Genomic DNA, 25,214 nt, shown 5'->3' with positions numbered 1-25,214 from the left:
TTTTGTTTTGTTTCGAGACAGAGTTTCTCTGTGTAACAGTCCTGGTTGTCCTGGAACTCGCTTTGTAGACTAACTCAGAGATTCGCCTGCTTCAGCACCCTGAGTGCTGGGATTAAGGGCATGTACCACCATGACCAGCTTAATTTATATTTTTGGTGTTTTACTTGCATGTATATTTGTGTGACAGTGTTGAATCCCCTGGAACTATAGACAATTGTGAGCTGCCATGTGGGTTCTGGGAATTGAACCTGGGTCCTCTGGAAGAACAGTCAGTGCTCTAAACCACCAGGCCATCTGGTCAGCCTCCTATACTAGGCAGTTTTTAAAAAATATTTATTTATTATGTATACAATATTCTGTCTGTATGTATGTCTGCAGGCCAGAAGAGGGCACCAGACCTCATTACAGATGGTTGTGAGCCACCATGTGGTTGCCGGGAATTGAACTCAGGACCTTTGGAAGAGCAGGCAGTGCTCTTAACCGCTGAGCCATCTCTCCAGCCCTAGGCAGTTTTTTTAAAGTATGTGTTTGAATGCATGTTTCCTTTCAAGTAGGAATGTTACAGAATGGGCAATATGCTCAGGTAGGAACATTGAATTTTTTTTTTTTTTTTTTTTTTTTTTTTGGTTTTTCGAGACAGGGTTTCTCTGTAGCTACGGAGCCTGGCCTACTGGCCTTGAACTCACAAAGATCCGCCTGTCTCTGCCTCCCGAGTGCTGGGATTAAAGGCGTGCGCCACCACCGCCGGGCAGAACATTGGATTTTATTGGACTGAGACCACCAGTCCTTGTCGATGGAGAAGTTGGTCTTTATTTTATTAATTTTTTAGTTTTTATTTTATGTGTATGGGTGCTTTTTCTGTATGTATGTCCATAAATCATTTACATGCCTGGTGCCTGTGGATGCCAGAAGAGGACATTGGCTTCCCTGGAATTAGAGTTATAGATGGTTGTGAGCTGCCATGTGGGTGCCAGGAACTGAACCAAGGTCTCCTGGTCTGCTAGAAGAGCAGTTAGTGTTCTTAACCACTGAGCTATTTCTCTAACCCAATGGTCAGTGCTTTGAAGCTGTGACACTACCTCCTTAGGGCCAGAATCTGGGGCTGCTGAAAACCCAGACTAAGTGCAATCCTGAAGTGTTTTCTCATGCCCCACAGTGCTAGGCTCTGACACTACCAGGCCTTTTCTCAGCTGGAGAGAGATGGAACCAAGGACTCAACAGACCTCAATAGTGAGGATGGCTGGGGTAGGTGGCTCCCTGGACACCATTCCCAGCATCCTCACTGTTGAGTGCTGGCCCCTTTGGAGAAAGTCTTAGGGTCAAACCAGCCTCACTTACCATGTTCCATGTCTCCCACCTCCTCTCAGTTCTGAGTGAGGCCTCAGGGTTAAGGTTAATAATAGATCGCACAAACAAAATCAAAAACCAAGCTACTGTAAACACAAAGTTTTGTGTGTGTGTGTGTGTGTGTGCATGCATTCTTGGTCCCCACAGACAACTGTGATGGCACTGGTCTTTTAACTTGTTTTACTCTAGAGGAGACCAACACCCAGGAGACTTCACAGATTAGTGATGGCAGAGGTTGGATTTGAACCCAGGTATGACTTCCATAGCTCACTGAACCTGGCCAAGGAGACATGACCTTGTTGGGTAAGAACTGGGTGCCGTATCTCCCACTTATTACAGTAAGAAGGAAATTAAAAAATATTTTATTATCTTAAAATTGCACATATTTATTTCTTGTGTAAATATGTGTACGTGCACATGCATATGGTCACTAATGTGTACACATGGAGGTCAAAGGACAACCTGAGCTCTCCTTTTACCATCTGGGTTTTGGCAGGTCAGGCTTAGCAGCAAATGCTTTTACTCCCTAAGTCATCTCTCCAGCTTGAAACTGATTTTACTTTAATATGCAATTCAGCCAGTTACTCTATGCATGCCCCAATCTAAAACCAAGCAAGTTTTGATTTTATTTTCAAGTAGGAAGATCATAGGCAGTACCTGAGCTGTACAATGAGGAATTACCACACATTCTGAGAAGGCTGTGGGGCTCCTGCCAGTACTCAGTGCTCAAGCACTTGACAGTGCTTGGGAACACAGAGATGCTCTTGATTGGTGGGAACAGAGAACATGGTTCCCACAGGCTGAATAGTTGGACTGGCCCCTCCCCTGTGCTTGCACAGTCTCGATCACAAGCCTGATGTCTTTGTTCCTCAATGTCTTCCTCTGTCAAGGGAACAGTAGGTACTCACCTCTGGAGGGAGGCATGAAAATTTGGGAGCAGTGCTGGTCATGAAAGGGTCTGACTTTCGTGGGTTCTGGTTATCATTTCTTTAGTGCTGTCATTTCTGCCATTCACTTGCCCTTCCCACCCAATTCCACAGGATCCACTGCATTGTTCTTTAAAAAGAGTTTTTAAAAGATTTATTTATCTTGCTGGGTGGTGGTGGTGCACGTCTTTAATCCCCAGCACTTGGGAGGCAGAGGCAGATCTCTGTGAGTTCAAGGCCAGCCTGGTCTACAAGAGCTGTAAAACTCTAAAACTACAGCAAAACCCTGTCTCAAAAAACCCAAAACAACAACAACAACAACAAAAGATTTATTTTTCTTAAGTATCTGTGCAGTGCCTACAGAGGCCAGAAGAGGTGTTGGATCTCCTGTAACCAGAGTTACAGACAGTTGTGAGCTGTCATATGGGTCCTGGAAACCAAACCCAGATCCTTTTGCAAGAGCAACTAGTGCTCTTAACCCCTGAACCATCTCTCCAGCCTGATGATGTTCTCTGATGCTCCCCTGTAACCAAAAGTCATGTGTTCTGGTGGATATGAGCCCTGTGTGCCCTGAGCCCACGGGCAATGCTGAGTGTTGCAAACTGACTCTTCTCTGAGAGCCTCCAGTTAAGTATGAGAAGCAGTGGCCAGTGTCACTGTTCTCTGAGGGTGGTGCGCTATAAGAGACGTGAAAACCCACAAAAGCACAAGGGAGACATGTTTTAAGGACAAGTCAGATGGCTTCGTGGAAGGGGAGGCATTCAAGCTACACCTTTGGTGTAGGAACGACCTGGGCACACATTCCAATTGAATGACCTTCGGGAAGTTATTATCTCTCTTTGAGCCTTGGTTTCCGTATCTGTGAAATGCGAGCTAATTCCTTGCGATAGGATCATTGAGATTAAATAAGATGCCTGTAGAAGGTTTGGCAAAGCCAAGTTGATCTTCAGAAATGTTAATGAAGATTTAAAAGAGACAATTAAAATGAGGGAGTATGTGAATAAATGGGGAGGATAATGCTAGGCATGTAGTAGATAAATAGTGCCTGGTGGGGGGGGATGGTAAGTGGATGAGAGATGGGTAGATGTTTGGGTGGATGGATTGATGAATAGATGGATGAATGCACAGATGAGAAGATATCTGTACTGTGATTTCTACCACGTCACTCGGGTGTCACCCTAGACCACCCTGCTCTTGCTGCCAGTGATCATTAGACCTAACCTTGTTATATGGTTATATATATGGTTTTATATATATATGGTTATATATATACATATATATGTATGCATGTTTATATATGGTTATATACAGTGTGGCATCTGCTGGTTAATAGTGTAGGGAAGAGCTATGAAGCCCTGTGTTCTAGGGATTCCAAGTCCCTCCCCCCCCCCATTTTCCATGCTCTGCTCTCAAGTGCAGAAACTCCTTGGGAGAATTTATCAGTTATAGTCTCTGAGGGCATTTCCCAGTTACTGCCATGCCCTGTAAAATGTTAGTGACCTCATAGTTTACAGATATTGGTCTATGATATGGACAACCTGTTATTAGTTCAGGTCCCCAGGGACTCTTAAAAGACCTAGCCATGATGAAACGAGCTCTTGTATTTGGAGAGAGTAGGTAAAATTGAAAGCGTATGAGAGAGACGTTATCCACACAGGCAAACTGGGGGCTGTCATTATTATCTGCTCTTTGTGATCGTCAAAGTGAATAGCCAGGCACATTAAATCTGTCTGCACTTTTAGGGGGAGAGGGAGAGGAGCAAGGGATGCTGGAGGAGTGTCATGTTTGTCCCCAATCTTCTTGATCTACCCACATACTCTACAAGATTGGCAACCAAGGTCTCGGAACCACGAGGGAAGTTTGTATAGATGCAGAAGGTAACAGTGGTCATTTCCCCACTGTAGACAGTGAGGCCCTGCTCGCTGGACACATATGGAGACCGCTGGTACTTTGGGGACCCAGGGGTAGAATGAGGATAGCTATCTGAAGTTGGCCTTCGTTGCTCCTGTGGGACTCACTAACAGTATCTTGTCTGTTTATATGCCTTGTTAAATGGGCTCTGGACATTGTCATGGAATTTGATTGTAGAAATGTTTTGCAGAGAGTGAGGATGGAGAGGATTCCCTTGGAGAGGACCAAGGTTGTTTCTCTGGGTTCCTGAGGACTCTCCTGGGTGGTCCTTTAGTCCACCCTCAAAGTCATTCAGGCCCAAATGTTTCCATATATGTTGGGACACAGAGGTTCCACTCTTGCCTGGTTTTGGAGAGATGAAATAATGCTGCTGATTTCTTCACTGGAAATGTCAGACTTCAACGTTCAGATCCACCGTCAGGACAAAGTTCAAGTGCTAGCCAGTTCCACTTCTGCTGCCTTCTGCCTGGGTCACGCACTTCATCAGACCTTTATTGTATTTGTAGGTGTTTGGTCTGCATGTAAGTCTGTGTACTACATGTGTTCCTGGGCCCACAGAGTCCAGGAGGTGCTATCAGATCCCCTGGAACTGGAGTTAGAGATGGTTGCGAGCTGCCATGTGGGTTCAGGAAACCAAACCTGGATCCTCTGGAAGAGTAGTCAGTGCTCTTAACCACTGAGCCACCTCTCCAGCCCTGTTTGTTGCTTTTTAGATGTTGATTCTGTTGTTCGTTACATTCTTAGTTGTTTGCAGTGATCACGTGTTGCTTTGCTCTATTGCTTCTATGGAATCCTAGCTAACAATGAGTCCTTTCTCTGGGCTTGTGATGGCTCTGAGTGTCATGGATGTTAACTGAATCATGGCAGGCTGAGGTCCCAACTAGGGGATGCTGCTCCTAAACCTGGTTGTCATACCCTCCACCTTCACTTTCAAAGTCAACTACCCTCTTCCCCAGAGGCCTTCTCTCTGCTTCTTCCTCTGTGACGGACTTGTGGCTCGCAGCCTGTGTGCTCAAGGCTGCTTCCGCTCTCAGAACCTTGGCTGATGCTGCGTTGACAGATGGAAAGCAGTGACTCACAGAGAAGCAGAGAGCTCCAGAGCCACACAGCCTTCCAAGCTGGCAATCACAGCCACCCACGAGCCCCAGGTACTCTGTGCGGAAGAGGTGGGCTGACCAAGTGTGAACTGATTTCGCTGGAGGCAGGGACGTTTGCTGGGGCTTGGCGGGAGCTGACAGCACTTCTGTCCCTGCAAGGGCTCTTGCCTGGCCAAGCGACACGAGCCGAGTTCTTCTTGGCAGGGCCATGGATAATTTGGCAGCCTGGATTTTCCTGTGCTGAGATCTTGTCTTCCTTTGCCTTTCTGCAGGAGAGAATTCAGCCTCTGATGATCAGAGACTATGTGACTTGAGTTCTTTGTCTCACCACGCTTCAGAACCACGGCTGAAGAGCATCCCTGTACTGGGATCTCTCTGTGGTTCATGGACTCCACAGGGAGGCGGGTGTCTTCCAGGGCTAACCCCATGGAATTCCTGCCATGCATTGCATTTAATGCTCACTTCATGGCTGCTCCAGGCCCAAGCGTGGAGTCCTAGTTCCAAGCAGGAAAATAGGTACAGGGTGTGGATGGAAAGCAAAGCTCACATGTTACAGTGGTAGGTATACTCTGTAGACATGTCTCTCAGAATGCATTCAGCAGGCCCCATGTAAATGCCAGCGACAGCCTGTGAGCAGACTCACTCCTGGCTGCAAGGCCCTCTGGAAGTGAGTGGCCCACCAGAGCCATTCAGACCATTCTGTCAGAAGCAAACAGTGGGTCTGCTGGCAGGGGATGCAAGGGGGAGTTGAGGCTACCAGACGTCACCACTGATCCCCCACCTGCTACTTCCTCTCTTTCTTTAATTTTTTCTTTCCTGGGGCTGATATAACAAAGGGCAAGTCTACAGGTCACTGAGTTGGAGGCACAGGTAGCTTGTCTTCCCCTGACCTCTCTCCTGATGGTTCTAGACATCCAGGGATCCTAGACTTGCCGTGATGTTACTTCTTTGCCTTCTGGCTGTGTGTGCCTGTCATGAGGACACTGTCTACTGGAATTAGGACATCTTAATCCTGAACACTCTCATCTCCACAATCCCATTTAGTGATGTCAACAACCACCCCTTTTACAGACAAGGCCACATTTGTAGTCTTTGAGGGTTACCGCTATAGTCTAAGGTACAACTTGGGCTCTCAAGAAGCTACCGGGAGATGCTTACTGTGGGTTTAGGTAACCCTCATGTAAGCTCATCACTGCCCTGTAGCAAGCATATCCATGCTACAGATTACTGTGTCCCCTAAAGAGGGTGGATGCCCATACTTAAACTGAGAACTTAAGGCCTTGACTGTAGCAGCCTTTGCAGCCATCATACACCAACAGCTGGTGGACAGGCCTTTCCATCCACGCAACTCCCTCCAGAGTTAGCTGCTGCTCTGTCACACTGCTTTATCTGCAAGTCATTGCTGAAGTGATTGCTCTGAGGGTTCTCTTAGCCCCACATCAAAGTGCACAGACCCACAGGAGCAGAGGCAACAGCAGTAGTGTTGGCCACCATGCAGCCTGCAGCCACTATCTCTGCCAGCCAAGCCTATAGGAAGTGCTCCGCTCCCAAACACGCCAATCCTGGTGCAGATGTCTGCACGTCTGGGAGTCCAATGGGAGAGACTGCAACCATCATACATGGGGTCTGAGCACTTATGAAGCTGCGGGCATTTGCTAGACCTTCCTGTTCTCGGGCTTGCGGAAACAAGCGACCACAAATGAAGGCCTGGAGTGAAGAAGCCCAAAGTGGGTTTCTCCGTACTAAAACCTTGTGTCTGGAAGCCGTGCTGCCTTCAGAGACTCTGGGTCTGGTCTCTTCCTTACCCTTGCAGTCTTGAAGAACCCACCACCATCCCAACATCCCCAGTCATGGTTGTGTTGCTGTAGGGACTGCCTGGTTCGCACATTCTCTCTGCTGTGTCAGATTGCACACTGCCTATAACTGCATTCAGCCCCCACCCTGCTTCCAATGAAACAGATTTCCCATCTCAACCTGCTGGACTTAATCATACCCACAAAGTCCCTCTGTATACAGTCACACATCGCTTCCCAGAGTCCAGGACCTAGCCAGCACAAAGACTTCCATGTTAGTCTGTTAATCATTTCTTGAAAACTATGCCTTGATAGCAACCTACATATCGATGCTTCTCTTGAAATCTTAGGTCACCCGGCACCCTGGACGCCAAGTCTGGCTGGCAGTATTTGGTTAGATCTTAGTGGCCCATTGTAACCGTCAGTCCTAGTCATCCCTAACCCTTTAGTAGCGAGCATGATAGTGAATGGCATATTCTCCCTAGAATTTCTGTCATCATTTTTCTCAGAGTGCAGCTTGAGGAGGTGTAGGAAACTGATTCAAATCAGACCTCGCCTCCTGAGTCATCCTTGCCTGGCAGCCTGCTTCCAAACTGAATCAGCCCCTTATGTAAACAGTCTCATGCCCACCCCCTGGCAATGGTGCCACCCCCAGTGATCTCTTATAATTAAAGAAGTGTGTTCCCGTCTACCAGGTCACAAGAAAAGACTTTGAATGATTATTCCATAAAGGAGGAAAAGTGCTGGCTTTGCACATCACTGAGCCATTGCCTTCGTAACTGTTCTGTCTTTGGATTCGATTAGGATGGAGGCTCTCACACTAAGATTGCTCACTGCTTCCGAACCAGATGAGGACCAGGGCTCTGAGCTAGAGCACTGGCGTGGAGTAAACTGCCGCCTGCTGTCATGTGACCTGTCCCCATAGGAACAAGGAGAGGTACAAGTGTGCAAGTGTGGACCTTCTGCTCTTGGCTCTTGCTCTGGACACTTGCATCCCACAGCCAGGGCCAGCTCATGCTCATTTGTACCGAGACACTGAATTGTTCCCCAGCCCCAGGACCTGGTTCATTTCTGTGTCAGGCTGGTCTATGCCCTCCAGCTCTAATCCACCTGCTAGGAGGTGACACTGGAGACTCAGTGATACCTGATGGCCCAGAACACAGAGCAACTCAGAATTCCTCTCCCGGTGCACTCATTTATTCATGAGAATGATTGGAGGACGGATGGCCCAGGAATGGCAGGCCAAGTGAGCTTTGTTTCTGCTCCCTTAATTGCTACTCTGTAGTGAACATCCCCAACACTTATCTTAAAAATCTGTGCCTTTGCCAACATTTGATCCAAAGCCCCAGAGTTGTTGTTGTTGTTCTTCTTCCTCTTCCTCTTCCTCTTCCTCTTCCTCTTCTTCTTCTTCTTCTTCTTCTCCTTCTCCTTCTCCTCCTCCTCCTCCTCCTCCTCCTCCTCCTCCTCCTCCTCCTCCTCCTCTTCCTTCTCCTCCTCCTTCTTCTTTGTAACTTTAGGAGCAGTTTATTTTTTTTTAATTTTTTTTTTTTTTTTGCTTTTTCAAGACAAGGTTTCTCTGTGGCTTTGGAGCCTGTCCTGGAACTAGCTCTTGTAGACCAGGCTGGTCTCGAACTCACAGAGATCCGCCTGCCTCTGCCTCCCGAGTGCTGGGATTAAAGGTGTGTGCACCACCGCCCGGCGGAGCAGTTTATTTTAACTTACAGTTCCAGAGGGGTAAGGAGCCCATTATGGCAGGAAGCATGGCTGGAGGAGTACAATGCTGAGAGATAACATCTGAACCTTAAATATATATATATTTCTATATCTATATATATAGATATCTACATCTATCTATCTATATCTATATCTATCTATCTATCTATCTATCTATATATATATATATATATAGAGAGAGAGAGAGAGAGAGAGAGAGAACTGGAAGTCCAGTGACAGTCTATAAGCTCTCAAAGCCCAACCCCAGTGACAGTACTTCCTCCAGCAAGACCACACCTCCTAAACCTCCCTAAACAGCAACACAAATTTGGGGACCAAATGTTCAAATACCTTAACCGTACAAGGAACATTTCTTATTCAAACCACTCCCAAAAACCCTGTCTCAAATAATAAAATGAATAAATAAAAAACAATGGCTAACACATCTGCAGTTCCAGAACTCGGGATAGTGGAGGCAGGAAGATAAGGGATTTAAGGATATCCTTGGCTACATACTGAGTCAAAGTTAGCCTATGCTACATGAAACCCAGAGTCTTCTTGACACCCAACAAGGGAACTGAGTTCATAGACAGTTGTCTGGCAAGGCTCCAGTAGGGCCTAAGATGAGCTCCTGTCTCAGTGGACAAAGTCATCCAGGTCAAAAGGCCTCCTCTGAGGATTATTTAACATGGAAATTGGCAAAACATGGAGTAAGTGAGGAACAAGCCACTGCTGAGAGTTGGCGGGTGTGGCTGAAGGGCACACCCATAGGAAGGATGATGGATGCTTTGAGAGATGGTCAACCATTCTGAAATACTTAAAAAACTTAAAAGGATAAAAATCACGAGGAGATTACGTTATGGAAGGTGTTGAAGAATATTATTTTAAGGTGTGTTACCTTTGTTTATGTTGCATTTGTTTAACTCTATGAAACTGTGTTGATGTGCCTGTCTGAAACACCCGATGGTCTAATGAAAAGCTGAATGGCCAATAGCAAGGCAGGAGAGAGGAATAGGCAGGACTGGCGGTCTGAGAGGATTAATATGAGGAGAAATGTAGGAGAAAGAGATCTGGGAATGAGAGAGGAAGGAGGAGGACTTCAGGGGCCAGCCACTCAGCTGAAAAGACATATAGGAATGGAGAAAAAAGCCCGAGGCCAAAAATAGATGGAATAATTTAAGAAAAATTGACAAGACACAAGCTAAGCTAAGGCAGGCACTCATAACTAAGAATAAGCCTCTGTGTGTAATTTATTTGGGAGCTGGGCGGTGCCCCTCCCAAAAGTCTCCAAAGAATAAAAAAGCAAATCATCACACCACAGAAAGGAGAAAGCATAGGTTAGAAAACTATATAAGAACGTTGATGTAGTTGCAGGTTGGTTGAAAATTTGAGGTCAGCCCAGGCTACATAGAGACCTTGTCTCAACACACACACACACACACACACGCGCGCGCGTGTGTGTGTGTGTGTGTGTATATATATATGTACAAAATTCCATAGTTGAAATATATCAGCACTAAACTAAAGACTCATTGGCTGGATCACACAGAAAATTAGATAGTGCTAAAGAGAGATGTAATACCTGTAAGTTGTTCTTGAGAAAATAGCCACCGTTCAGTGAAGAAGAGAAAAGGAAGGATGGGGAGGAGAGTAAGGCACACATCTTGCTATGTTCCAGGAGCAGAAAGGCACAGACCGCCAAAGGGCTGGAAGGTAGGGCATGGAAAATAAACCAGCCACACTCTGGACAATTTAAATTAACCCTTCATATACATCCTAGTAAAACTACAAGCTGGCAGCCCCTGCCAGTAGGAAAAACCCTAAGCTCCTGTTGAGAATGCAGAGTGGGTTCAAAGGGATTATTGTTGCGTGATAATGGATCTGGAGGCCTGGGCAGGCTGTATGGATCGGTCAGGACATAACTGCGGGCCCCGCACCACTCCTACTCTTTTCTTCCCCCTTCCTCACTCCCTTTCTTTCTCCCTTTCTTCTTTTGTTCCTTCCTCGTCCTTCTTCACTATTAGCTGTAAAAGTTTAGCCATTTAATAAGAAAAGCTCCCCACCCTTACTCCATGACAGCATCCTGAGAATTATGGGCTTAGCCATGTGCAGAAGGCCATGGAAAGTCAAGGAAAATGAAGAAGTCACACTCTTGCGAGTATGACTGGGTTGGGCCTGGAAGCCTCTTTGCCCAGACAGTGGCATGAACTCCATGGAAGGCTAGGGTCTGCCCTGACTTCTGCACTTGACTCAGCCAAGACGTGATCAGACTCAACAGTTAAGTCAGTAAGTTGTAACCCCAAAGTGTTAAGATCAAGGCATATTCAGAGGGAGAGGGGAAGGGGAGGTGCTGTGAATAGTTGTTGCTAACAGTCCCCAGGCTACAGCCTGCTTCTAAGGAAGGAGTGTTAGATTCGGAGGCCAGGAGTGGGGAGTCTATGAACAAAGGTGCTGTTCAAGAGGCTACAGCCCCTGGCTGTTGAAGCAGAATTTAGGACAAGGGCCACTCTAGGGACCCAAAGCCCAATAGCCATTGCCTGCGGCACATACAGGCTTTGAGTTTATTCAGAGGAGAGTGGAGATAGTGATCGTAGGCAAGAGGCAAGCATGCCTGCAGAAAACTTAGCTATCATTAAAAAAACAGTGCACAGGGAACGGAATAGGGCAAAGATGCGTCTAACAAAACCATGGTGGCAAACAATTCACCAGGGAAGTACTGCGGTGTTCTCCACCATGTCCCCAGATATAAAGAAAGCATTGGGACTAAGAGAAGAAATGAGCCATCTTGGGAAATTGAGTTAGAGGGCACTGTCATCTCTGTCAGATCACACAGTAAGAACTCAGCAAGAGGACTTGCATTTATTTATTTATTTATTTGCTTTTTTAGAGATGTATGGGACTATTCTTAAGACTTGAGCCTGCAGGGTCAACAGGATGGTTCAGCAGGTAAGAACTTGCTGTCAAGCCTAAAACTTGAGTTTGATCCCCAGAGCCCACATGTGGGAAGAGAGAACCTGCTCTTGAAAATTATTTTGTCTTCCGCATGGGCATATATGTACAACAATGTTAAAAAAATTTTCAAGACATGGTTTCTTCTCTGTGTGGCCCTGGCTATCCTGGAACTCACTGTAGACCAGGCTGGCCTTGAACTCAGAGATCCACCTGCCTTTGCCTCCCAAGTGCTGGGACTAACGGCCTGTGCCATACTAGTCCAAGCTAGGTGTGGTGGCACATTTCTTTAATCCCAGCACATGGGAGGCAGAGACAGGAAGATCTCTGTGAGTTTAATGCCAGCCTGGTGTACATAGTCATGACTGTAAACTCACTATGTAGAGAGACCCTATTGAAAAAAAAAATCAAAATAAAACAACAACAAAAAACCTAGGCCACAGGTAAACCCACCCCATGGATCATGTTTTCTGCCCAGAACACAGCTGGTAGAATCTGTAGAAGAGAGATGCCAAGAATTTATACATGCTCACCTAAAGCCATAACCTATATCTCCTGTGAGCTAAAGAGGACATGGTATTGAACATCATAAAATATTCAGAAACCAAATGATATAAAAATTGTTAGGTTCAGCCTGATTTGTATTTAGCTTTAATCTTTATATTAATATACCGAAAACAACTAAGGTCAAAATGAATTATATTGCTTAAGATCATTAAATAAATTGGAGAGAAAGACAGTAAGTAGAAATTCATGAAGTAGAAATTAAACTGAGGAAATAGAGGGACCCGTAAAAGCTGTGAGGCTTTGCTACCCTGGCAACCTGAAGAGTTGGGGGGGCATCCTGGTTATTGTCTCTAAATCTCCTAAATCTCCCTATGAACCCCGAGGTTGCCTTGGTCACTTTTATGGTGGCTCAGAGTGTCCTCCCTCTCCTGAGCAGAGCTGTCTGTCCTTCCATGCAGTTAAGTCTCAGTGTTAACCTAGACTCCAACCTCATTTAGCAAAGTCCCTCTGCCTTCCAGACGCTGCCTCCCAGGGACTTGAAAGTAACCCCACCTCAGCCCTCGTTTCCGGTGTTTTGCTTTGCCCCGCTGCCCCAGTTCTTCATGACACCACCATCCCTGCTCCCTACTCCAGAAAGTCTATCTTCCTCGTCTGCCCTCTGCACAGTTCACCTCAGTGACTGGACGGTCTCCTCCCCACTCTACCCGGGCACAGGCCCTCTTGTAGCCCCTCTGCTGAGAATCCAACCCCCCAACCTCCCTTGGTCCACCATGCCCTTGATCTCTTCCCAGAATGCCTTGTTGCATCCCAGCCATCTTCCGGTACTGACCCCAAGTGTGGAGCTGTCACCCACAGCTGGTGCTCACAGGTTGCCGTGGTCCGTACCATGCTTAGTTCCCCACCCTTGTCAAGTTTTCTGAAGACAGCGTGTGCCTGCCCATTGGTATGGCTTTTGTCAGACTCTTCACGCCTGTTAAAATATAATTTTTACGTGTGTGCATATATGTGTGTACATGAGTGTGCACACATGCCAAGTGCTTATGGATTCCTGCAGAGGCCAGAGGAAGTCCTTGGATCTTCTGGAGCTGGAGTTACAGGTATTCGTGAGCCATTCGATGTGGCCTCTGGAAGCAGATGGACAGAAAGATAAAAGGTACTGTTTCATACTGGCTTCTTATGTTTATGGTTATCCAACGGAAGTTTTAATGGACTCTCCCATGGCGGGAAAGTGCTAGGGTAGAGTGAGGAGGGCAAACTGTGAACTTAATCTGTCCCTTGTGTTCACCATGGCCATAGTCTTGTAGAAATAACATGGGACACTAAACTATGGGTATTGACTTTTCTCTCTGTGATGAGATCCTTGACTGATTCTGGGGGTATGCCTTTAAGGTCTTCTTGCCAATAAGAAGGAAATGTGGTAATCATCCCCCAAGAGTCTTTGCCAAAAAAGCTGACTTCTTATTCAAGGTTATCTCTCTCTCTTGACTGGTCTCATGGAATTAAAGGCACTCCTTGTTGCTTGATGCTTTGCCTATTGGAATGAGGTGCTAGTGATCTGTCTTCTGCTGAGGACATTTGTGCCTGGGTGACTGTTTGGACTCATTATACGAAGGTGTTGGACGTTGAGTGGCCCCATCTTTTCAGCAGGGCACCAGATCCCTGGAAGGTGACCCTGGATTGAGTATGGGGAGCCAGCTTCTGGATATGTACAGGATGTTGGTTTCTGTTTGTTTTCTAGGAAAGATGTAGGAAGATGTTTTAAAGCGGAGTTAGGAAATGTAGATTTCCTGTTGTTCTTCCAGTACATGCCATCAGGGCTGAGAACAAGCGGCAGTATTGTTCAGCTAGGGGAGGTTTGGGACTGGAAACTAGAAAGCACTGCTTCTTTGCTTCTCCAGGAACTGCTGTGCTTTAAGAAACCATGCCTCTGCCTTCTACACAAGAGCTAAGGCAGCTAAGCCCCCTGGAATGGACCCATACTGGGTCACCCCATGTGAGGAACAGTCACACCAGAATCTTCTGCCCCCAGATACCAGCAGAGCTGGGTCAGGTCCAAGTGACAGTGTGTGGTGCGGGCTGTAGCTGTGTGGCAAACAATGAAGTCATAGAGTCTGCAAGTCCCATCTCTCATGGTTCCAGGAAAAGCCTTCCCACCCTTTCCAGCTGCGGAAAGTTCCAGATATCTCTGGCTTGTGGTCCCAACTCTATCTGTACCTTGTACACAGATGGCCTTCTCTGTGGGTAGACAAATCTTCGGTTCTGAGGACACCAGCCATGCTACACTTGGGATTTAGCCTTATCCTGTGTGACTTCATTTTACTGTGGTTGCATTCTGTTTCCAAACTGGGCCACATTCATGTTTTTGTTTGTTTGTTTGAGACAGGGTTTCTCTGTAGCTTTTGGAGCCTGTCCTGGAACTAGCTCTTGTAGACCAAGCTGGCTTCGAACTCACAGAGATCCACCTGCCTCTGCTTCCCTAGTGCTGGGATTAAAGGCGTGCGCCATCACCGCCCGGCGCACATTCATGATTCTTCACATCAGGGCTTAAACAAATTGACCATAAGCATATTTGAAAGATGCAGCTCAGCCCGCAGTAGTGTATGTAGTCTGGTCTCGTGTACTTTGTGGGTGTAACACTTGTCCTGCTTGCTGTAATTGGGGATCCTGAGAACCAGAAAGGAATGAAACAGCAACATTCTCTACTTTCTAACCAAGCCCATGTGCCCCTCCTGCCCTGTCTGTACTGTGCCCGGAGCTTAGCCTACAGTGAATACAGGGCCGCAGTAGAGAGAGTGAAAGGATTCCACAGCTGCTGCCCACAAGTCTGGGCAGAAGGGACTGCCCGGCTCAGTATGGATTATGTCAGAACCTCAGTGTTTGGGTGGCCGTGTAGACTATTAACGTGGTAAAACAGGCCTCATGACTTTTCTATCATGGGGAGGTCATCTCGGTGTCCTTCCAGGCTTGCCCTCATTTCCTGGTGAGATCAAGCAATTGTATCTCTTTACAAGAAATCTTTGTGAAATAGGATCTGAGCTGATGCAGAAAGAGTGCAGAAAGATGAGAGACCAGAATCCTGGCAGGGAGGTGCCACAGTGACCTTCCTTAAAGGCAAAATTCAATTTGGAGTTTTCGGTCAGTGTAGCTGGTACAGATTCCCACTCCTGAGAACCGAGGGGAGCTGAGGCCCACCCAGGTGGCTCTGACGTCAGACCCCACATCCCAGGCTGGTTTTGGAGATTTGCTTTGCTCCTGCTGACCCCTCTCTGCTGGTGGCCCCTGACCAGAGCCTCCTAGCCTCAGAGGTGAGTCTGTGTGGAACCCACTTGGGAATTTTCCCAGGAACAATTTTCCTGTCCCACATCTCTTGATAGGACTCTACAAAGCCCTGTGAATAGCAAGGAACAGGTCTGTCCTTAAGACTGATGAACATGTACCACCTAGAGCTCCTCCTTAGGCCCTTGGGGACACTTTAAAAACAAGGTGATTGCTAGTGCTGTTTGTCAACTTAGATGGATCTAGAGTTAGGGAGACAGAGCCCCAGGCTTGTCTGTGAAAGAGTTTCTAGGTTGGAGTGGTAATATTTCCTGGGCTGGGGTCCTGGACTGAACAAAAAAGAGAAGGCAGATTGAGCACCAGCAGCCATCACTCTCAGCTTCCTGACTGGATACAGAGTGACCTCATACTTCTCCCACCTTGATGAACTGTACCCTCAAACTGTCCTTCCTTCCTTAAGTTGCTCTTGTTAGGAACTTTGTCCCAGCAATCAGAAAAATGATTAATATACAAAACTTCTCTGAGGAAAGTCGGATGTGTTGTATGTCCTGTGGGGTCAGACGCTAGGAAGGATGTGGGGGCCATATGTGGGCCAGCAGAACACCAGGAATCTGCTTTGCTTCATCACAGTGGAGGTTCCTAAGCAGGAGCCTAGCCTGGGCCCTGGATCTACCACCTCCACTGAACAGCAGGAGGTAGGCATTATCTGGGCTGTTTTGTAATCCTGAGTCTATTTTCTCACCTGTTCTCCAAAGGGTTGGGGAGGTCATGCCCTGGGGCTGTGTGAGTACAGATAGATCTCCAAGGGCAGGAGTCTGCTTGTTCAGCAACCAGCAGAAAGCCAGGGTGCCATCCACAGAAGGCAGAGAACAAAGACCACAATAGTGTACCAAGAAAGAATCCCATAGGTGGTCTAGTTAACCTTGAGGATGTGACAAGGGATCAAACAGGTGGTCTGAAAAGTCTCAGAGAATGAAAACAAAGACATCAGCAGAAGGAAGAGGCCTCAGGAGGAGGAATCTTTATTTAAAGGAAGTTCCAGGACTGGAGCCTCAGTGGTGAAGAATCCAAGCTCTGTTCCAAGCACCCATATCCAGTGGCTCACAACCACTCATAACTCCAGCTCCAGAGGATCTGATGCCCTCTGCTGGCCTCCACTAGTACCTGTACACACTTGGTATACATTCTCACATATACATGTACACATAGATACAAATAAAATAAAATATAAAAATATTTTTAAAAGATAAATATTTAAAGGAAGTTACAGAAGAACAAGTTAGAAGGCAGACAGAAATATAATCTCACAGTTAACAGAACACATTACCCAGAATCAAATATTTCCTGAAGGTTGAACACGACCATAATAAACTCTAGATGGGAGAACCAGCCAGCTAGCCAGAGGAGAGTCAGAGAGACAAAGACAGAGATGATAGGGAGGTAGAGACAGGCAGCAGCAGAGAGTATGAATGAGAATGAATACCTATAGAAGGAAAAGGTTCTCTTGTGCTGGAACTCAATCCTGGGACTGGGTGAACAGGAGATGTTGTAGGAGCTGTGGGCTGCATTCCTGCTGCCTGGCTCCTGGCCGCCTGGCTAGCTTATGCCCCAAAATAACAACACACAAACTGTATTCTTTTAAACACTGCGTGGCCGTGCGCTTACCAGGAAGATTCTAGCCTACGTCCATCTTGGAGAGCAGCGGCATCGCGTCTGGCTCTGAGAGGAGCTGCCCTGCATCTCAGCTCACTTCCTCTTCCTCCCAGCATTCTGTTCTGTTTACTCCACCCACCTATGTTCTAACCTATGAGGCCAAGCAGTTTCTTTATTAATTAACCAATGACCTTCCTCCATCATTTCCCCTTTTTCTGTTTAAACAAAAAGGAAAGGCTTTCACTTTAACATAGCAAAATTACATATAATAAAACAGCTATCAAGCAAGAATTACTACCCAATAATAGTCGGAAGTAAAAGGGTCCCTAGATGAGGGCACTGAGACCCGCCTATGATTGTACCACTTGTCCCCACTCTGCAATGAGAAAGGCTGGAGTCTACTCCATGGTCACCTTGTAAAGAAGCCTGGGATACAGCATGGAGACCAGCTGTTTCCAGCGATGTTGCCTGAGTGTGGTCACGTGACCTTGAATATGTTCTTTGACTCTTTGCCCCTCAGTTTCCTCATCTGCAGGTTGAAGTGCCTTGTAGACCGAGCTCCTGGGGTACTGTAGAGAATGAAGGAGTGGACATGTCTACAGAGAGTGTGCCAACAAAGACTGTTACTGCCACACTTGCATGCCATGACAGAGCAAGACCCAACTTAAAGTAACCAAAGTGTGTGTGGTTCTGAAAACTTAAAACATTGGTGATAAAAGTCAACATTGCCTTGATATTTTAAAATTCTTCATTATGTAGCCTGAGGTTAGTTAGGGATGGAATTGCATTTTGGTCCTGGTGTGTTTCTCAGTGCTAGGCTTCCCAATGAGTTCTGTTCATGTAATTTCACAGGATAAATACTGATCCATTTCTTGTTTTAAAATCTCATGGAATCTTGCCTGCATTTGCAGAGCATGATAGGGCTTTTGCAGAAAACCTTGGGGGACACTGTGGAGCCACGGGCAAGAAGCCCGTATACCCCTCATCTTACACGCTGGGCGTTGAGAGACATGGCGAGAGTTGGTGCTCCTTGAAACAGAGCCTTCAGCGTTCCTCTTGAAGTCACAAAGGCAACCACCAGAATCGCTAAAAATACAACAGAGCTGAGAAAAATCGGGAAGGCGGTGCATGGGAGGGGATGGAGGTGGAGGGAAACAGACTGCACTCATTTTTCTCACTGAGTAGCCTTGGGACGTGTCTCTGGTTTACAAAGCGGGAATCAGATCCATACAGCTATCACGGCTACAATGCTGTGTATTGGCTACGACATGGAAAAAATGCAGCAGGCCAAGAGGCAAGTATTTTGAAGAGTGGGGTTTGCAGGCTAGTGAGCTCAGGTGATGTATTCTGAACTGACTGGATAGTTCATCAAGTGTGTATTTTGCATTTACAAATGAGTCCCCAAAGTTGGATACTGGCACCCCCTGCACAGCCTCCAGCCAGGCAGCAGGATCTGAGGACAAGGGCTCCGAGGGTGTCAAGGCTGTTCTGCCAGCTTGGAAGCTGCTTTGTGTCTGCCCCTGGGAGTTGCCTGTTGTTTCCCTTCCAAAATGAAAGACACAAAGTGTAGCATGTTTAAAAATAGTAGGGTTTTTTTTTTTTTTTTCAGATATGGTGGTGAGGCAGGAGGGGCCCATTCCGGGCTACATAGTGAGTTCTAGGCCATCCTGGGCTATAGGAGAGCCTATATATAAAGCATGATTTTTAGATATGTTGCAATATTAAGATAAAAATAAACAAGTAAAATAATGTGTCTCATAACTTTTCAATTTTATATTCAGTGCATATCCTTCAATCCTATACAGCATCAACTCTATGTTTGGTGGAATATTCCAAAACACACAGCGGTCCAGGAGCATGGACTGAGTAGAACCCCCCCACTGACTATTTGAAGTATGGAGGTTTACACCTCATATTACCTAGCTGGATCTCCGCCAAGGAGAGCAAAGTATATTGTCTCTACACATGGTTGTTGCCCTGGACTACAGCTCCTCTAGGAGGGATGCTCTGATATTATGACTCCGGTGACCACTAAGAACTTGCCTAACTGGTGTCCCCTGGTTCCATAGCCCCTGCCCCATCTAAGATTCTGAGCAGAGCAGGCTCTGCCCTAGCTTTCTGGAGAGTCCTTGCCCCTCTTTGCTGGCCTCTCTCCTCCACTGCCTTGTTTCCTCTGTTCCGTAAATTGTCACCTGTGTCCTCAGACTGAAACCCTATGTGGCAGCAATTTGCAATTGGTCTGCAAGACAAGCACTACCCATTCCCAGGCTGGGGACAATGACTCTGCATTAAAAAGTTTATTTTAGTTCTTTACAATTAAGATTTTTATATACTAATTAACTTTAATCTTTGTTTCAGATATTACTACATTGTGTGTATGTGCTTGCTTTTGTGTGCCACAGCATGCAGGTGGAATTCAGAGGATTCCGGGAATTGAACTCAGGTCATCAGGCTGGTGGTGGCAAACATCCCTAACGTCTGAGCCATCTTGCTGGCCCTGATTTACCCTTTATACCAGCTTTAGGATTAAAGAAAGAGTGTGGAGTCCAGAGAGGTCACAGTCTTGGCCTCTGCATCTCCTCTGATGGCATCTTAGTGCAATGACCTTTTACAATGGTAAATTGATAATGGCACTGGACTCGTGGCTGAGGTTAAGGGTCCTACTGGACATTTCTATGCCACCAAGGTTCTGCTGTGAATGTATGGTGACTAAGTCTCACCATCATGGTGTCATGTGGAGTAACCACACTTAGGCTAACCTTGCTCAGCCTCCCCAACCTTGCCAGCCGTGTGTCTCCTGGCTCTACAGTCAGACTTTCCCTGACCACGCTGGGCTGGGGTGGGTGCTGGGAGCAACGCCAAGGATCTGCTGACCTGTCCTCTCTTGTCTTCTCCAGGCCTCGCAAAGCCCATTGGGCTGGTGGAGGGGCCAGGTGGCCTGGGCCAGGGAGGAGTGGCTGCCACTCTGCAGGATGGTAGCCAAGAGACTGAGGGCAAGTTCGAGGAGTTTGGATACAATGCACAGCTCAGTGACCGCATCTCCCTGGATAGGACCATCCCGGACTATAGGCCCAAGAGGTGAGTTCTGCTGCACAGAGGTGCAGGGCTGCAGATGGACTCTTGGTTTCTTTGTGTCTCTGTCTTCCTTGACACCTCTGTCTCTCTATGTCTCTTCTCTATCTCCCTCAATCTAAGTTTCTGTCTCTCTCTTTCTCTGTCTCTGTCTCCCTCAATCTCTCTCACTCTGTTTCTTTCTGTCTCTCTTGCCCTTCTGCTGTCTGCTATATTCATCCTTTTGACAGCCAACCACTGCATCAGTCCCCTTTCCCTTTGTACTCAGGCTAGCAGGCCGGAAGTGGCTGGGCTATCTATGTGAGTTCAGCTATGACTGTGTGCATATACATATATGCACACAGAACCTCAGATGTACTTGGACACCTGAGCTAGAGGTTTTGGTCACTGCTCAGCATGTTCTCCTCACTGACTTTTGCAGCTATTCCTGTCATTGCTTGGTGAGTCCTAGTGTCTGAAAGTCCTTCAGAGGCTGTGACCATCTTGTTTCTCCCAAAACACAAAGAAGTAAAAGATTCAAAAGAGTTGCCTTCTTCATTGCTATGACCTTGCTTGTGTCCCCAGGACTGGGTTCTTATCATTGTTTATTATCTCCTTCCAAAAGCACAAAGGGACCTGACCAGAGCTGAACTTGAACAAACTCCTTCATAGGAGGATCAGTGAGGCCAAGCATCCATCAAAGCATCGAGCTTTGAGTTGGCAGTAGCAAGCTGGCTGTCCTTGGACTCCGTTACAGACTCCCAGGACTGGAGACCTAGACAGGGGATCTCAGCAGCTCCTTGATGTCTGAGCTCAGGGCCCAGCATGCTGCTCCAGTGCCTCTTGGGGCCTGGTGAAGGTGGATGAGTGGTGAGTCTGTTTGCAGTTTCTCTGCCTCCCAGTGGACCAAGACTAGAACTCTGTCAAGGCGGGGCCAGGAGAAGATGGAGCAGGAAACTCAGGGAGGTGACTCATCAGAGTAGTGATCACAGTGATGGAGAAAAAAGGAGTGGATCACCTACACCACCCACCAGGTTCCTCCGAGTCTTCAGGTTGTTTTAAGACTTCATCTCCACCTCCACCTTGCTCTGCGCATGAGCTGAGGTAGGAAGATGGCCAAAGCCCAGAGTCCCAGGTGGCTGTAAAGGCCCAGAATCTGGAACAGTTCTCTGGGGCTGTGCTTGAGCCATCTTCCAGAATGGTGCTGGGCTTGGGTGATGCTCCAAACATGGAGCAGAGACTGCAGCTCCAGGGACATCCTGGCAGCTGTGCTATTTTTTTAAGTCCCAAAATAGCCTGTATTTTTCATGCCTGATTCTTTTATTTTTGGGCATTTTTTGAAATTCAGAAGTTGAATTATTTACATCATGAGACAGGGAGATAGTTGCTGCCTTCAAATTTTGGGTTGCACAAAGGTCTCTGACATACTTTGATGGACCCTGGTGAGACCTGTTATATTCTTTCTTACAGCCTCCTGACCTAGGTAGGGAGGGTATAAGGAGGAGGTATGGAGAGTGTAGGGGGGGTCCTGACATGGAGTCTCTTGCCAAGGAGCAATGAGCTCTCCCTGCTGGACGTGCCCCTTCCCAGTGAGTAAACAAGGACAGGTGTCTTCAGCACTCCATCACTCAGATCTTAGGCCATTTCTCCTCATGTCTAGTTTCATGTGGTATGGCAGAAGCTCCACTTTAGGTGACGCATGTGTAGCAGGCCTGGCCAATCAGAGCATAAGCATGATGGGAACCAGCCCAGGGAGACTGAACCAGGAACGTGTCGGAGCTGTTGAGAAGCAGAAAAGGACTAAGTGGGACATCCGAGCTTGCAGTCTGATTGGCAAAGTGAAGTGGGCTGAGATGATGCCTGGAGAGACACCCATACCTCCGAGGAGCCCCCATGTAGCTGTGCCACATGATAGTCCCCCACCTGCAATCTTATAGTGGCCTCCAAATTCCTGCCCTCCAGAACCCTGGCAAGAAATGGCCATTGTATTGAGTCATAAGCTTAGAAGCTGTGGTGTGCAGTCAGCAATAGGACATCTGGTGAAGAATGCCAAGGTGAACTCATGGGCAGTGATGCCATGTCTGTGAGCACTGTCTATCCAGTAAACACCTGCCCTTTAGTGCCAGATGTTGGTGGACAGATAAGTGGGAAAACTGATCATTGCAAGCTCAATCTAGGCTCTCTCAAAGTTGTCTTGCTGTGGTTTCCTCATGATGTGGTTTCCCCATCATGGCCAGAACCTGCCTGCAGAATTGGCAGACATGGCCATTAGAAGCTGGACTGAGAGAGAGGGAGAGAGAGAGAGAGAGAGAGAGAGAGAGAGAGAGACAGAGAGACAGAGAGAGAGAGACAGACAGACAGAGAGAGAGAGAGACAGAGAGAGACAGAGAGAGAGACAGAGAGAGAGACAGAGAGAGAGAGAGGGAGAGGGAGAGAGAGAGGGAGAGAGAGAGAGAGAGACTGTGTGTGCACGCGCACATGTGAAGGGTGTCCCAGCACCCACAGGCAGTACCATCCATTCAAATGCCTCCTCATGCTTCCTTGTCAGAGCCATCTTCGGACCCCTCTTGTCTGGGGGTGGACAGCTTTTCTAATTAAGCGTCAGCTTTAATTATGGCACACAGTGTATCACATCGATGATTACTAAGCCTGCCCCTGGGATGATGAAAGGAAGCCGGTAAATCCAAATTAAACTGTGTCATCAAAACGAACAGCCTTCCCCAGCAGCCACAGCCATGATGTCCCTTGTCTCCGTCTGCAGTCTCCATACATGCATATTCATCATCTGAGCTAGGAGCAGCTTGGCTGTCAGCTCTGATGTGTGCAGACTGAGTGCATGGCAAACGGAAGGCTGAGCTAGCTCCTTGGATCCAAGCTGGCAGATACATCCGCACGGGACAAACCATACCCCCATCCCCTTGTGCTTTTGGTCACAGAGGAAGGCAGGAGTTTTGGACACTGAAGATCTCAGAGAAACTGGGGTTTCTTGAAGACATGACCCGTGTTCTGGTGCCAAAGTTTTTACCCCCAGTTTGTTTTGTTTTGGTGTTGGTTTTCTGGAGGGTCTCCTCATGTTGTCCAGGCTGGCCTGATATTCACACTCCACTTGCCTCAGCTTTCTGAGTTCCGGGATGAGAGGTTTGTGCCCCCACTCCTGGCCCCAGCCTTTTACTAGATGTAGCGTTGTGGATAGGCCTTGTCCTGGCTGTACAACTAGTCCTTACCAGTTCTCTCCTCTTAGGTCTACACTCTAATAGGGGCATCTAGGACAGCTAGAAGTTCCTGCAGAGGAACCGCCCCAGCAACTGTTTTCTAGTGCTCCAGACCTGCCCCTGGTACCACAGATTGAAACCTAACCTGATAGCGAACGTCACTGTCCTTGCATCCTTAAATGTGGACCACTGGAGCTGGGAAGGGCACAGAGCACAGGACTGGCCGTAGGCCTCTCAGTAGGGAGAACTGGACACGGTACATTAGCTGTGCTATGCCCTCAACCTTTATATGCCCTCAGTCCAGCCTTCCCCTCTCTTGCTGTGTGACCTCTGACCAGGTCTACTGAGCACCCACAGCCCCTGTAGAGGGTCCTGGGCTAAGACAGCACAGAAGCCTGGCACAGCTGCTCAAAGTCAGCAGAGGACACCAAGAGCTGGCTGGCCCAGAGCATAGTGTGTCACCTAGACCTGGGAGATCTGCCAGCACCTGTGACCCAGGAATGGTTTGAAGATTGTCATTACCTGGAGGACAGGGGACATAGTTACAGCCCTGTAGGGCTAGGGGAGTCTGCCTGTCTCCAAGTGGCTAGTTCACTCAGGTGGTAACCCTCTGACAAGTTTGAGGTCCCTTCCTATCTCCCTTTGAGAGCTGTTAACTTGAGAGGCACCTGCATGTGTCTATGTACGTTTGTGTGTCTTGCTTCTGACATGTGGTTGATGTGTATCTATGTCTCCAAAAGGGAGTTGGCATCGCTTTTCTGGCCTGTGAGTAGAGGGCTGCTGGGGCAGAGTATGTGGGCTTGGCTTCAACTTTTGGTTCTTAAGGCTTTTAAGCTTTGAACATGAAAGTGTATCTGTCGAAAACTCTAGGGACAGGCACTGTGTAAACGTATGTGCCTCCACAGGTCAGTTACATGACAACTGAAGATGTCTTTGTGAGATGTGTCTGGGTATCCAGGCTTGCGTGAATGTGGATGTGCATATGTGGAAGTGTGCACATGTATATGCTCATTTGTGTAAATGTGTGTGTATGCATATGTGTGGGTATATTGCAGGGCAGTCTTGCCTCCAGCACCATGGATGGATGGATGAATGAATTCAGTATGTGAAAGACAATTTGGTAGAGGAGGGACATCCTAGTTTCTGGATCCTTAGTGTCTCCTGGCTTTGGCTAATGTCAGTCACTACTTCCTGCTTCTTAGATGATAGTGGGAAGGCAGGCGCACAGGTGACTGCCTCGTTGAGGATTTTGAATTCATGCGTGTGCCTTGCATAGATGAGCATGTTTCACAGCAAGGCAGGATGCTGCCGTGCAGCACAGCAACAGCACTGTCCCCAAAGACCTGCCTGCTAACAACCTCCCCACACAATATTCCCAGAAATAAAGGCATAGTTTCCAAACGAGGAACTTTCTGTCTGCCGAGGCTCAGCTCAGCATGAGCCATGTGTCCTGCCGCCTTGCAGCGAGTGACTCGCAGGAACATACCACCACTTCACTTCTTGTCTTCGCACACTTATCTTTCCAGGACACAAAGGGCAGACCACGCATTTCCATTAGCACAATGATCTGGACATCTGAGGAGAGGTGCTCAGGTTCTTGGCTGCTCCTGCTATCTCTGTGGCAGGATTCCCTTATCTCCCCGTTGTGAGTAGGAACCTCTGCAGCATGCAGTCCCTTTAGTGCACTTCCCAGACTCAACCTCAGCCGTCCTCATGCAGCTCGTACTCAACCATGGGTCTACAGAGACCCCACTGCATGCCAGCAATAGGAAGGGATAC

At 47.5% G+C, this 25,214-nt stretch overlaps 1 protein-coding gene across 2 annotated transcripts in view; it reads left to right on the top strand.

The window, feature by feature from the left end:
- Nucleotides 1–25,214, top strand: part of Galnt9 (polypeptide N-acetylgalactosaminyltransferase 9) — a 72,215-nt gene that overhangs the window by 13,667 nt on the left and 33,334 nt on the right. The window contains exons 2-4 of one of the 2 annotated variants that reach the window (XM_057764235.1): nucleotides 11,675–11,733; nucleotides 13,298–13,396; nucleotides 20,070–20,250. In XM_057764235.1, the coding sequence (XP_057620218.1) occupies nucleotides 13,378–13,396; nucleotides 20,070–20,250 (200 nt within the window). In that variant the 5' untranslated portion in view covers nucleotides 11,675–11,733; nucleotides 13,298–13,377. The remainder of the gene's footprint in view (nucleotides 1–11,674; nucleotides 11,734–13,297; nucleotides 13,397–20,069; nucleotides 20,251–25,214) is intronic. The other variant, XM_057764234.1, reaches the window with a different exon arrangement.

The sequence above is a fragment of the Chionomys nivalis genome, chromosome 3 (assembly GCF_950005125.1).
Source record: "Chionomys nivalis chromosome 3, mChiNiv1.1, whole genome shotgun sequence".
Classification (NCBI taxonomy): domain Eukaryota; kingdom Metazoa; phylum Chordata; class Mammalia; order Rodentia; family Cricetidae; genus Chionomys; species Chionomys nivalis.
The sequence above is the reverse complement of the archived record's forward strand: the minus strand, read 5'-3'. Positions and strand labels throughout refer to the sequence as shown.